Raw genomic sequence first — 15841 nt, forward strand, 5'->3', positions numbered from 1 at the left:
AAATGTTTTGATCCCCTCATAAGTCCTAAGTCCTAGGTCCTAGGTAATTTTCCCAAAAGCTAAGTTCAAGGATCCATTTAAAAATAAATTAAAAAATTTAAAAATTAAAAAATTAAAAAATTAAAAATAAAAATAAAATAAAAATAAAATAAACCTAAAAATAATAGTATTTTGAGTAAATAAATGCAGAATTTCAATTTTTTAATACATTAAAAATTCGACGGATGAGATCAAGAGATATCTTGATCCTCATCGACGGTCGAGATCATTTTGACATGGATCACTTGAACTAGCTGTTGGGATCTTTTCTTTTAAATAGGGTGCTAGGGGTCATTTGAGATCATTCAATGTGTGAGTCTTGTGCTGAAGAAGCTCTCCTGTAATCTGTTTCTGGTTAATAAAAGAAGACTTTGGGGTTCAAATCTTGCTGGTGTTACTCTCTGGAAGTGCTGTGAGCTATTTTATGTTCTGCATATTTTGTTTTTTTTCAGCCATTAATAATAGCTTATTATAGAGTATTGTGAGCACAGGTATCTTGTTCACTTGCTAGGGTTTGAATGGTATTAGGGTTTCTGGAGTAATGGCAGGTATCTCCATTGCTTGTTGAGATCTAGTATCATTTTTTCTCTCTTTACTGATGGTTGATTTAAGCTGTGCAGAAAACCCTTACTGAAGAAGACTAGTGGGCGTTTGGGGAAGTTCTAGGCTGAACCAGCCAACTCCCGCAAGCTTTTCCTTGCAGAGCCCAGCTAGTTTTTACCCTGGGTTAATCATTTAGTTTACTTTTCTAAATTTGCATGAGAGATTTTCTGAAGTTCTTCATAGTAAAATCTGAAACTTTCAATAATATTTCTGCTGTTATTGCTAAATCTGGCTGTTAAAAGAGTCAAACGCTGTAATTTTGTCTAGCCGATCTGGGGTTTAAAATTGTATGCATATATTATCTTTCAGGTTTTTGTTTGCAGGTTACAGGTGCATTTTTTTTTAAGAATAGCTTTAGGGTTGTTCCCTTTTCATCATCCTGCTGCCATCTCTTCAATGCTGCTTCAGGCCAGCTCTTTTTCTCTCGTCAGCAAGCGATCCTAACCATCCAAGTGACTGTCTCCACTCAACCATACGCTATTTTCCAAAATCTTTGTGTATTCCCATGTGTCATGATCGTATGTTTAAAGGTGGGCCTCCCAAACCTAAAATATGCCTTGTTATTTGGTAATTGAGTATTTTAGTTTATTTATGATGGAAAAATTGGGCATGAATTAATGGGGGGATTTGGTGGAAAGAGTGGTCCAACTTTCTGAACTTGTCCCCTAAGTCTCTTTTGGGATGTTAACCTTGCACCCTAGTCCCGCGGGATCTCTTTTACTGACCTACTAGTTTTAGGGATGGTACTACATGGGAAACCTTAATTTTGGTTGCATGGTCCCGCTCCCCGATTCGCATATATTACTCCCCTTCCACTCATTACACCCCCAATCCATATTCCTCCACTGAGTTCACATAGGGTTAGCCATCCCCTCCCCTTGCCCCACATCTTGGGTCGGGCCTGGAATGATGCCCGAAGGTTTGATGCAGCTAAAATAAAAAGAAAAAGCATAATTGGCCACATTCAACAAGAAATTGTACCACAAAATGCAAAAGATGGTCAGGACAAAGGCATTTAGCATGTGGGCAAAAGCCATGACATGAGCTCTACCCCATTCCATGGCCATCACCCTGGTTCCTACATGGCCCTTGATGAGCCTCCTTTATCATTCAGGAACCCATGATGGTCCCATACCCCGATGGGCGATGAACTGGCCCACCTTATAAGGGAATATCCATTGTTATACTTTATGCATCATGCTCTCATTATCTAGAACCCCACACAGTGAACCAAAGAAAATCATAAAAAGGAAAAATGCATATGAAAAAGGGTGGAAAAATCAAGGCCAAGGTAACTCATGCACCACGATTGCTCCCTCCTACACATTATTTACCCAAGTGTGGGCTTCCCTTTTATTAGCTACCCTTGTACCATGGCATGTGATCCAGGTTGCCCCCTTTCATTCCCTACTCCATTCCATCATTATGCCACATGCCACCACCATTTGAAGGATGTACCACGAACATACCACCCCCTTTAGAGGTAGAAACCACCTAATAAGATGTTTGGTTAACCCTATTTGGAGCTGGGAGACATTAGCACATGCCAAAGCCCACTATGGAAGGGCATGCCATTATGAAGTGCTCACTTGTTATCCATGGTTTATAAACTCTTTTACTTGATTTCTTTAATGACTTGGTGTGCTGGAAGGCACGGGGACGCATTGGATCTTATGCAGGATTGCAGGTGGTTTCCATTTGGGTTTGGTCTCCCTATACAGGGTCCTAACCCCAGAGGGCTACATTGGCACATGTAGGGTGTGTGTAGAGAGCCATGGTCCTCCATAGTGGAAGACAGCACTCCATGGATCCCCACAGTCATTCAGAGATTACTCATGGTTCACTTATTGGACGAAGAATATGCACCTGATCCATCATGCCCAGTTGGCCCCAGAGTTGCACCATACACTTGGTAGATGATCCAGGACTTGCACGATGATGTGGCATCACCTACACCATCATCCTAGCCCTTGCAGGCGATCTACAAGCATCTTCGATTTGTTTGGAGACCCATGAGGACACTTGTGTGCCCCCACATGTCATTTGGAGCACCACGGGTTATTACAAGGGGCCAACCCCTTGTCCACTGCTTTTGGGAGTTCAACTACACATTATGGCACATATAGACTCCATTAGGCCTCTTCCAAGGCCCAACGACATGCATTATTCATTATCGACCCCTTGAGAGGCTTATTCTTTTGTTTATGAGCTAGTTTGGTCGGCTTGTCACCAAAAGTTAGTTATTTTGCACATTATTTTATTGTAGGGTCTAATGTAGACCTAATTAGCTAAATCAAACTCATTAGAAGTGTATTAATACAAGTGATGTGAATTCATTTTAGCATCATCACTTGGTTGGACTTGTATCTCTTTAGAGAACTTCGCTATTCTTCTAGGTGGACAAAATTTTGGAGCATGGAATGAATTTTAATTTTCGGATCATTTTCTCGTCTTGGAGCTTCTTGTTTAGAAAAATTTTGAAGGTTGGATATACTCTAATACATGTAAGTGCAATTTTAATGCTATTCTTTGCTCTATTTTTGTCACATACATTGTTGTTGGGATTTCACTGTTCTAGGGCTAATTTGCTACATCTATCATTGAGAAGTTGTGGAAATTTTGTTTCTATATAGAGATGCTTCATGTATGGGCCATGTATGATCACTAAATGTTCCTAGAGATATTTCATGGTTGAAATTTATCTTGATAAACCATCTATTTTGCAAAACGAAGTATAAAGTCTTTGAAGTTGCTCTCCTTTGCCCTAGTGCTAAGTGAAGTTGCCTTTAAGGCCTCCTTGACCAAGAAAATCAAATCCGAATTCATAATCATTCTTGACTCCAATCTCCCCAAAGGATTAGGCACTAGTCTACCATAGGTGATCACCCTAAAACTTATTTTTCTTCACCTTCTCCTCTTCTTTCTAGGTCTAGCCCCATAGGTCACCTAGGGCATCGAATATCTCACAATCTAGCCATCCAAATACTTCAATTTTTGGTCCACAACTGCGCTAGTGTGTCCTCAAGAAGCCCTCCAAATTTCATGAGATTTTGACGATGGGATCTTGAGATATTGCAAGCCCTAGCTCGAAGACCAATTCTTTCCCTTGGTTTCCCTTAGGCTAGAAACCTCACTGGGATCCTTGCATTGCCTTTCATTGAAAATTCATTCCTTGATCCCTTTCCCCTCCCTAATTAGGTCAAGCATATCATTGGTTGCTAAATCCTATCCCCTTGACCTAACCTGGGTCCACTTGGTCCCGTGTGGTCCCATATCTTATCAAAGTCAACTCTTCAAAAACCACTTGGGAAACCAAGTTCCACAAGGATTTTAGGGTTTAGGAAGCTCCTTTACAAGTCACATTCCCTAAGCCAAGCCCTCAAATCCCTACTCCCCTATCCTAGAGAATCTTGTACCTTGCTTAAGAAGCAAGCAAGTCCCACTCTTGAGTCTCTCCTAGGAAAGGGTTATCGAGATCACTTCACATCCATCTTAGTTGATCTATCCTTCATAAGTGATTCTCTATATATTAGGTCTCCTCCCATCGGTGAAATTCCATAAAGAGTAGGAAGTTTTAGCTGTGGTGACAGTGGGCTTTAGCTTCATTGTTGCTCTTGACCTAGCAAGTGCCCCTCTAGGACCCCCGCTAGTTTGAGCGGTAACAGATCCAAGCATGAAATCCATGCTTTAATAAGTCAATTTAATAATAATAAAAATTTATTTTGACAAATATATTATATCTTGACTCAAGTACAATTATGAAGACCAACACTAATTACATTTTTCAACACTTGGGGATTGAATCCTCTAGCCTTGTCCCTCTTATCGAAAACATGTCCATACTCATATGCCTCCATACCTTGCAACACACTTTTGTGTATCCCACAATACCCTAGGTGAATTTGGAAAAGTGTCTTTATTTCAAGTATGTCAACATTGATTTTAGCATGAAAGAAAAAACACTAATAATTAAAAAACCCCAACAAAGTTGCATTTGGGGTTGGCACATCAAGGAACCCTAAAACAACTACGAGTTGCACTCTTTTATATATTTAAACCCTATGTCACTGAATCCACAGGGTCTTGATGTTGGATCCACGAATCCACATTTCAAATCCAAATACGGATACAAATCCACGCAGAGTTGCATAGGATCTTCCACGTAATCAATCTGTCAAACTTGAAAACAGAACAAATGCTGCTAAAACAAATCTTGTGCCTGCTAGCCCTCATATGTCGAATCCCAAGCAAATAAGTTAATAGCATTAGAGTTTTATGGTTTAAAAAAAATAAGGATATTTAGACATTTAGTTGGATTACTTGTTATTAATCTGTAGGTTGTATAGTTGTATAAGTAAGTTATTAATTACCTATAGCATGTAGGGTGTATAGCACATGATAATGCTAGTAAGAAAGATATGAGACATTAAAATTTTAATTTTAACTTTTTGATGATGCTAGTTGAAAGCTCTAGAAAAGCTTTCACACAATATGAGATAATAGTATATAGCATATAGTATATAGTATATACTCAGTTTTCAGTTTTCTTTGTGTTGATGTTTGTAGCCAGGCAGGTACTTCTAGACAAGCTTAAGTGTATAGGCTTGCAGAAGTTGCCTAATAGACACTTAACCTTCGCAATCACTTTAATGATTAAAGTCATTTCTTTTTATAAGATCAAGTGAGTTAATCTACTGAATGCAAAGGTTTTTGCAATAGTGAATTAGATGAATCGCAATCATTGATCTTTAGCGAGGTGAGATCTAATCTCAACGCAATCACTTTGGAGATTACTGTTGTGGATTCAATCAATGACTAAAACTTATAAAAGAAAGGCTAGCCTAAGGGAGAAGAAACACAAGACACCGCGAGAGTGAGATCACAGTGATTGGGTGATGAAGAACTTCCACTCAAGTCTGCCAGGTTCGAGGAAGGTGAAAGGAGCAGAAAGGGAGATCCAGATCAGACAAACAGATCAAAGGACAGATCTAGGGCTTGATCAGCTAGACCATTTTCAGGTTATTATTGTATGTATTTTCCTCAAAGGGCCATTATCCCAAGGGAGTCCCTTGTAAGTTCTGAATTTAATAAATGAAGAACCAATTTGAAGGGCAGAAATCTGTGTGCATGTGATTGAGAGAATGGTACTTTAAATTTGCTTTCGCTGATTATTTTGTTTATGTTAAAATCCTAGTAGTGCTTTTTATTTAGTAGATCTTTGTAATATGCTAGGTTAATAAATTGCCAGATTGCTAGAGTTAAGGAAAATTTCACATTTTGTGTATAAAGAATGGTTGTGTCATAAATAATTTAATTAGATCAATACCATCCAACTCTAGGTGAAGACTCCTCCTAGATCCATATGATACACAGACTATAGCAACGTTTTCAAACGATGTATGGTATTCATTTGCCATCATAACTATAGATTTGGAAGCAGATTTCAAGGAATACGACAGGTTGATCATGCTATAGAATTGAAATATTCAAATGATGAGGATGTAAACCCATTTCTAGATATGTAGTTAGACCCATTTCTGGATATGTATTTAATGGTTTCAGTTCTAATGTTGTAATTCATGAATGGTTTTGATTTTTAACTTTGAATATGTTTTTTAAAATTAAAAAATATTATTGTATTCTTTGTACATGGCATTTTCCCACCGTATCCAGATCTTGGCTTTTCAAAAATTTAGTGAATCCATATCCATATTTGTTTCCAAGTAGCTTAGTTTAAACCCTAATTTCATGCTCAATTTTACATTTGTGGAGATTACTGTTGTGGATTCAATAATGACTAAAACTTATAAAAGAAAGGCTAGCCTAAGGGAGAAGAGACATAAGACGCAACGAGAGTGAGATCACAGTGATTGGGTGGTGAAGAACTTCCACTCAAGTCTGCCAGGTTCAAGGAAGGTGAAAGGAGCAGAAAGGGAGATCCAGATCAGCCAAACAGATCGAAGGACAGATCTAGGGCTTGATCAGCTAGACCATTTTCAGGTTATTATTGTATGTATTTTCCTCAAAGGGCCATTATCCCAAGGGAGTCCCTTGTAAGTTCTGAATTTAATAAATGAAGAACCAATTTGGAGGGCAGAAATCTGTGTGCATGTGATTGAGAGAATGGTACTTTAAATTTGCTTTCGCTGATTATTTTGTTTATGTTAAAATCCTAGTCGTGCTTTTTATTTAGTAGATCTATGTAATATGCTAGGTTAATAAATTGCTAGATTGCTAGGGTTAATGAAAATTTCACACTTTGTGTATAAAGAATGGTTGTGTCATAAATAATTTAATTAGATCAATACCATCCAACTCTAGGTGAAGACTCCGCCTAGAACCATATGATACACAGACTATAGCAATGTTTTCAAATGATGTATGGTATTCATTTGCCATCATAACTATAGATTTTGAGGCAGATTTCAAGGAATATGACAGGTGATCATGCTATAGAATTGAAATATTCAAATGATGAGGATGTAAACCCATTTCTGGCTATGTATTTAATGATTTCAGTTCTAATGTTGTGATTCATGAATGGTTTTGATTTTTAACTTTGAATATGTTTTTTAAAATTAAAAAATATTATTGCATTCTTTGTACATGGCATTTTCCCACCGTATCCAGATCTTGGCTTTTCAAAAATTTAGAAATCCACATCCATATCCATATTTGTTTCCAAGTAACTTAGTTTAAACCCTAATTTCATGCTCAATTTTACATTTTCAGATTCACTATGCAAGCTTGGATAAGCCAAAAAAAAAGGAGAGAGGGAAGTAGCGCATTGTTCATTGTTTTTACTGCGGGAAATTGGTATCCATTCCAATGGCTCAACGTGAAGCATTCTTCATCATTATTGACACTATCATCTCCCCAAGTCCCCACATCTCAATTTCATCAAAGTTTGAATTTTATTTTTTTATTTTTTTTTGTCATTTCCTCACCATATCTGGAAAGTTAAGGAATGTTCAATGTTCAATCATGAATTTCATTTGACAAATGGTTTGACACTGGAATCTAACAATGAATCTGAATCATCACTCATTTATTTTCGTGTCAGTTTTATTTCTTTTCCATGTATTGCACAAATAAAATTTGATATATGTATCTCTGATGTACACCATCCCCTGTTTGAAACGTGGTGTGTTTGCACCAGCACTCACACCCACATACCCATACTATGGCAGCTTAAGTTGCAACCTTTTGAAAAGGTGATTTGATGTGTACACTGGGCTGGCTGTGAACAAAATTGTCACTGGATGAATCATGATGATCAGAATTGTGTAAGTGAATGATGTGGACCTCCCAAGCTACAATGAGAACGTGAGTGCCTAATAGGGTCAGACTTGAAGTTACTCCAACTAAAAAATAAGCAAATAAATAAATTGGCCACAACCCACTCAAATTGTTTTCATTGTCAACGGATAAGAATTTGGATATGCAAACATGTAATTTCTAGCAGGTTTGTTGTTTATTAATCAGAATTACGAATAAGAATTGGGCTATGCAAACATGTAATTTCTAGCAGGTTTGTTGTTAATTAATCAGAATTACGGATAAGAATTTGGATATGCAAACATGTAATTTCTAGCAGGTTTGTTGTTTATTAATCAGAATTAGTAGTGGTGTTCCAAGTGTCGGTCTGAAATTAAAATTCGACTGCTGTGAGGGCCCAACAATGTTTTATGCCACCTGAAATGGGTGTTGGATATCCCGAAATTAATGAGAGGCGTGAATGATATTGAAGTTAAGGAAAAAATTCTTTAGCTACAAGTTTATAACAAATTGACATCTGAAAAACATCTTAGAATGAGTACAGAAATGAAGAAGAGGACCTGTGTGAGCTTGTTGGCCGCTTGTTGGCCGAACTGTGACTATCATCCATTGGATATAGATTTATTACACCCGTACAACACCTTTATCCTCCTCGATTTTATTAAGATAGAGACACACCATTGCCCGAATAGATTTGGCCCAAATCAATCTATAATGCACTTACTTCTGCCTCGAGGGTTTGCAGGGCAGAACGTGTTGCTTCCTGATAGACAGATTCTCCAAGAACCGTGCCGGGGAAGATTATCCGATTTCATTGGATGGCACATGCCATGGATGCGTTTCGATAATGTGTGAAAAGTGGAAGTGGATTCAGGCAATTGCCAAAACCATTCCAATCTGAGTCACACGTTAAGGGTGTGTCCTCCCATCCGCCAGTCAGACCAACCAAATAAATTTCCCGGCATATATATATATAAATTTCTTTGATTGGCGTGGTCGGTAAACCAAAGAAGTTCAATATTCCCAAAGTTTATTTCACAATGATTACAAGGAAGCTCCAAGGTTTGTTTTTTTTAAATATGATGGAAAGCGATGCAAAAACATTATGGAAAGCAATATGCGATATTATATTTTGTCACGTAGGTTGCTTGGGCATATAGATGGCCTACCTTACTTTTCTCAAAAAGGTTTGGGAAATTTCATTTTCGTTAAAGTTTGGTGAAAAACACATTTAAGGCTTATGGAGTGATTATATTCTTAAATGTGACATTAGGTATTTCGATTTTAGTGAATCTTTATCAAAATTTAATTTGCTATTTCGAAAGTTACGTTGTTTATTATAGGTTATATTTAAATGATTTTAAAAAAATTATTAGAATGTGGTGTACCAAAATATTTAAAAGGTAGGAGGGGTTTAAATGAATTGAATCTAATGTTTGAAAGTGAGGAGTTTTTACCATTGACTAATTTAGAGTTATGGGACACTTTGAGGTAGTAGTTGAATAGGTTTGTGACATGTGCACACTTAAATGAATCAAAGTTCACCTCATGTCTTCTTTCTCTTAACCCAAAGAGGTTGGATTGGATGATGGAAAGTGAGGAGTTTTTCATTATTAAGCGAGGCTCAATTCCCATGAGGGCCTAACCTTGAAGCCATAGGGACACCTTGAGGCAATGGTTGAAACCAAAGAGACTATATTAAAAATTGTATCATGAACTGTGCACACACAAGTGGATCAAAGCTCACCCCCATGTCCTTTTTTTAATGCACACCATGGAACTCCCATGTGAGGTGACTTCTCTCCATGTCGTTGCCACCACTTGTGATCATGAGGTTGGGATTACTCATATGAACAGACAAGTCATGTGTTAGTTTGATAACGAAGGCTGATATGAGAAAACATGTCAAGCTCAATCCATAATCTCCAATGTTTATTCGCACTTGACCGTTATTGCAGTCCATCCTTAGTATACTCTTTAACTAGGATGGCCATGATCTCGATCTTATGACTGACCAGCTTTAAAAGTTATGCATTTTTTGAGGGACAACCAGCTTTGTATGTCATTTGTGTAAGTTAGTTTGGCGTTCTCTACTTTTATGTCACATTTTTCATTCTTATAAGCGCCCTCCACTAAATTTTGCCTTCAAGCACACCTCTCACTCTATCATCTTAGCCTCACATCCTCTTTGTTTATTACCCTGCTCATTAGACCTTAATCTCTCTACTCATTACTTGGCATGGCTCTCTCGTCTCGATTCTCAATGTACTCTTGATTGGTGTTCAATGTTGGGTTTGGTCACTTTGTGCCCTGCTCTCCCAATCTATCTTCTCTTTATCCCTCTTGTCCATGGGTTATAATTTATCATGTTGCACGTTAGCTCTTCACTTAACCAGTGTGAAAGTCATGGGAGAAGTGAGCATCCCTATTCAAATGCTCAAACCAACATTGAAACTTCAATTACTTATTTTTGGGGGTACACGTCCCATGATCTAGGGAGGAAGTCAACTTGTCGAAGCAGGAAACTACACTAGCCCAACGATTCATATATAATTGAAAGGTAGAAGAAAACATATGTCACTTAATACCAGAGATGGGAAACATCCACTCCCAATAGACCTAGTATATGCAAATAGTTGATATATTGGCAAATTAAAACCATTATGAGCAAAGTCCTACTGGGATACAATAAGTCACAACATGAAATTTTTCTCATCGTGATGGATGTCTTTTAGTTACAGCTTACAAAATTGGACAACAAAGATTTCATTCTTGCTAAGAAAGTTGTAGACTTGGGTTTCCTATTTTGTACCTAAGCAGGGAAGTTTGTCTTTAAGAGTACTAAATTAGTCAGTAGTTTCCCTGATAAGATTAGACCAAATATTTCATATAAATATGTTTTGACAATAGGATTGATAATTTTAACAAAAACATAAAGCTTGTGTTATTAATCTAGTTTTCCAAGTAGCACATTAGTAATTATAGGAATGTTATATTTTACATAAAATAATACAAATTTGTGTCTAACTTTTAGTTATATCTATATATAAAAAATAGAGATAAAGAAGAAAAACAAGGCTTAAAATTATGAAAGGAAAACATGAATTATCACTCATTATTATATAATTGTTATAATATTATAAACTTCTTAGTTTGACATATAAATGTGATTAGTTAATGTAATTTCTTAATATTCTTACTTGAATATGGTTTTCATTGTTTTTTGTTTTTTTAAGTAGTTAAAAAAAATTATTAATGGTGGAAAAAAAAATATTTTCTCCTTTATCCAAATTTATAATAATATATTTAACTTTATCATTTTTTAAGAACGAAAAAACACTATTATATTACATTAAGACAATATAAAGATAACGGATAGTACAAATATTTAACTTTATCATATAATACCAAATTCAACAAAATATTATTTTTAATTTAAATTTAATTCCTATCATCCTATATTGCTTATCAATTTGAGAAATCATTAACAAAAATTGTTATAATCATCATTGACAAAAATTGTTGTAATCGTATTAACATTTTTTTTAGAGGGAAAATCAACATATGGCCAAGCCCAACGGATTTTTACAACATATAGCCGAAGCCAGCAGATTTTTGCATCATATGGCCGAAGCCAGCAGAATTTCAGAATATTTACGGCATAGCCGTTACAAATCGTCCATAAGGCCGAAGCCAACAGATGACCAAAACGCGGTCCACAGATATACTGCCGCAGGAATCGATTCCGACTGAGGGAGCGAAAGCCATCCGCCCCAGCCGTCTAATCATGCACCTCGCGTGAAATAATCGTATTAACATGCATATACACATAAAGCAACTGCTCTCAAATTTGAATAAAATTCATACAGAGATTACAATCCATCGATATTTAATTTATTAAATGACTTAAAAAACATGAATTTCTGCGTTAATAAATTTTGAAGTTTGAAAGCACTTTTCTCCCTATTCTTAATTTTGTTTAATTTAATCGCTCTAACTTTTTTTTGTCCCGCGGATCAACCATTGAAACACATTAAAATAAAACTATAATCCCTCAACGATGTTGAGTCACAATTTTGTTTAAATGTCTTTGACACCATGCTTATCTCCCACAATAACTTGAACTAACGATTCTCTCGTTACACTTAGCTTTTATGTATTTTAGATCTTGCTTATCTCCTGCAATAACCCTAAACTAACAATTATCTGCACAGCTTTTAGAAGTTTAATCTATATTTTAATCTAATTTAAAGATCTGGTTAAATTTATTGCAATAGTCGTGTCTTAATCTGATTTAATTTAAGGATACACACCCTTCCTTGGTGGAATTGTCGGAATCAAGAGGATTGCATTCCCATAGGTACCTCTATTCGACACGCTATTGTTTATTGTTTTTTTCAGTGCGGAGAGAATCTCCGCTAAAGAATCAATTTTTTCAGTGCGGAAAGAATCTCCGCTAAAGAATCAACATACAACATATGAGGCAACATATGAGGCAGAAGCCAGCAGATATACGCCGAAGCTAGAAGAACATCATCAACATACAACAGATGTGACCGAAGCCAACAGATTGATGACCTAAGCATGAGGAATATCATCGGAACAAATAACCTCCCGCAGGAGTCGAATCACCGTTGCACTAAAAACACTTGAAGATACGATGTCGTGAAATGCTTCTCATTTTAAGGGCGGGCTATTGCGTAAGGGATTTTGTTACGTTAACTGTTGCTTCAACTCCAATTTATTCATAGCATAATTTTGTGTAACTCATTTGTTGATGATGTATATGAGGGCTCATAGGTATATCATTATTAGTTGTACTTTGCAGGTTAAGAATTTCAAATTTAGTTTGTGTGTCGAAGGAAAATTTGACTATGATTATTTGTTTTTCATATCTATTATTTTACGATTTAGACTTATTATTGATTGTCAAACTCATTTTTATTATATGCAAAATTATGTGTAATCTCTAATATTTTTATTGAATGTAAATTGTGTGATCTCTATCAAAGGGTTATGCAGTGGACCATCGAATATAGGGCACTCAAAAGAGCACTTTTCAAACTGTCAATGTTGAGTAAAATTGTGATGAATGTCTCTTTTTATTTGATTGTGAGTTCCAGTGCCAAGGAAGAAGGATTATGGTTTTAAATTGGAGTGGATTTAAAACTTTCGCCATTAATTTTTGCAAAAATGTATTAGTTTTGAAATGGCAATATGCTAACGCATAATAATATCATTGTGTATTTTGTTTAAAACCTATGCAAACTCATAACATATATATGCAAAAAAAACAGTGAAGAATGCTACAACAAAATGGATGGATTTATTAGCAGAATTGGTATGAACAACAACTTTCTTGTTACAGGTTTCCAAGCATTCATCTCTTGAAGCTAAGAAAAATAAGAAAAATATTCATGATATGAAGAGAATCAATCACAATTATGAAACAAAATACGAGAATGTAAATCTTCAAATTTAGGATAGTGACCATTGGCCCATTTTGAGACTATTTATCTAAGCATAGATTGTTAATAAAAGTACAAAACATTGCCATGAGAATGTTCTTATGAAACAACTTTGGACATACTTTTTGCAATATCAGTTGGTATTAGGCTTCCTCTACCTCTAACTTTTAAACGAGCTATTGAAAATTATAATAAGTAATTATTGCATGTCAAATTTATGGGCTCAATTTTTTTAACTCGTCACTTTTGTCATTTCGGAATTTTTATTCAATGTCAACTAAATTTTAAAACATAAAAATGCTCATTAAATTTTAGAGCTAGTATCCTGCAACAAATGAAAATGATTTGATGGACGCATCGTCAATACTAAAAATGTTGTCATGTTAAGTGTCAATTTTAATTTTTTTTTACTTTCATTTTTTTTATTATTATTATTTTTAAATAAATCTCTCAACTATAAAAATGTAGTCCATTCAAATTCTACAACTATTTAAAAAATATTATTTAAAAATATTGCAAAACATTAAACAATTTTTGAAACCAATAAAAGTCAAAACATTTTGATGGAAAATCAATTTATATACTCATACCATGAGCAAATATTAAAATCGATTTATATATTACATACCAAGGAGAGTAATAAGTATGTGAAAGTACTATATTCTTACCGCTTACAACTTTGACGTATAAAATTATATTATTTTTTATTTTTTTATTTTTATTAAATATTTATTTTAATTTAATTAAAAAAAAAACGTTTTGCATCATTTTTATTTTTTATTATTATTATTATTATTATATATATATATATATATTTATCAAAATATTACAAAATAGATATCCAAAATGTGTTGTTTTCCCAGGTTCACTCCTACCTGAGTTGTTGGTTAGAAGAACAACGTAAAAATTTCTCACAAAAAACCAAAACTTTTTCGTGACTGAAAATTGGAAAGACCAATACAACCAAAAGATCTGCGAGAAGAATACAATTCTACCCTCTAGCTTATATTATGATTTAGAATATTAGATTGATGTGCTAAGGTCATCCTCAAATTAGAAACAAAATGTTTTCATTGTGCTTAAGCATTCATGAATTTTTGCAAGTGAAATGATGAGTTTTTGTGCTAATTTTATGAGCAATTAAACATAAATAAGAGACTAAACAACAACATAAACATGTATAGAACATCATCAAAAACACATTACAACAGGAACATGATAAAGGAGTTCACCCCTCCTGGGCTACGTCTCCTTGGTCCAGCTTCCAATGGTTTGGGCCTCTCTATTATGCTCAAAAGTGTAAAAGGTGTGTGTTACAATGCTCAAATGCTTCTAAAACCTGCTCCCATGAGTCCATAATGTTCAAAAATGGCTATCTAGCCTCTTTTTGCATCCCATTTGGTCAAAAATTGAAGAAGTTATGACCTCTCCTAGTTTTTCTAATATTTGTTCCACAATTTGCACTATTTTCGGCATGATCCTACAATTTCACTCCAAAAAGCGCTAACTGGGTGAAAATTTCACCATGCAGCAGCCATAAACTATTGACACCAACAACTCCATTGCAAATCGCAATCGGCAAGAACCGGCGGGTCTTATGGTTGGTGAACGTGGCATGGGCGATATGCGATTGCGATAAGCGGCGGACCCGGCGGACTATCAATTACAATATAACTATATCGCATCTGGAATATATCACAATTGGCAGAGCCAGAGTAATACATATAACAAGACTTTCATTGTGCGATATGGGATTACGATATCGCAATCGCAACCTGATCCTGTCAGGGCCGGTTATGTAGTACTTCCCTTTTGCGATGTGCGATTGCAATTATCACATCGCACCCTGACTTGTTCTAGGGCCGATTCTTTAACATCGACCCGCTTGTGATATGCTAGTTAAGAACCAACCTGCAGACGTGGCGGTAAAGCTTGGTGTTATTGTGGGTGAGGTCGCAGGTTCGACCCCGACCTCCCCACATAAAATTTTATTCGACCTTTGAGAGGGCACATGGCGGCCTCCAAGTTTTCCACGTGTCACCCTCTCATTGGTCCACTTATATAGCCTTCAACCAATAGCATCCTGCCAACTCATGCATGTACGAATGTGCCACATGGCACTCAACCATTCGCTGATGAGATTACGGTGCCACCTCATCTACACAGTCAGAGCCCACTGGGCAACCTAGTCATCAGTATGGACTGATGACTAGGTTGTCCCCTTTTTTTCCAAAAATTTATGTGTTTGCCAAAGTGAACAAAACACGTTTCTGAAGCCATACGGTGTTTGTTTCACGCGAAACGAGTTGCGCCGGATTCAAGATGACGAGCACTACGCAGTCGTTCATGTTCCACACCATTCTTATAACTTTTATATTGAGCATAAATTTGAGCACATGATCACTCCTCCCCACTGGAAGCCTTTTGGACCCCAAAAGATCACTTTCAATTGT

At 35.9% G+C, this 15841-nt stretch overlaps 1 protein-coding gene across 1 annotated transcript in view; it reads right to left on the reverse strand.

The window, feature by feature from the left end:
* The window catches only part of LOC149184058 (uncharacterized), a 274518-nt gene extending 265645 nt beyond the window's left edge, over positions 1-8873 (reverse strand). Inside the window, exon 1 of the mRNA XM_089417390.1 lies at positions 8481-8873. Within this exon, the coding sequence (XP_089273516.1) occupies positions 8481-8530 (50 nt within the window). The 5' untranslated portion in view covers positions 8531-8873. The remainder of the gene's footprint in view (positions 1-8480) is intronic.
* Positions 8874-15841: the final 6968 nt, after the last annotated feature.

The sequence above is a fragment of the Pinus tabuliformis genome, chromosome 3_2 (genome assembly GCF_031772625.1).
Source record: "Pinus tabuliformis cultivar Carrire ecotype Pingquan chromosome 3_2, CPIR1, whole genome shotgun sequence".
NCBI classification, from domain to species: Eukaryota; Viridiplantae; Streptophyta; class Pinopsida; order Pinales; family Pinaceae; genus Pinus; species Pinus tabuliformis.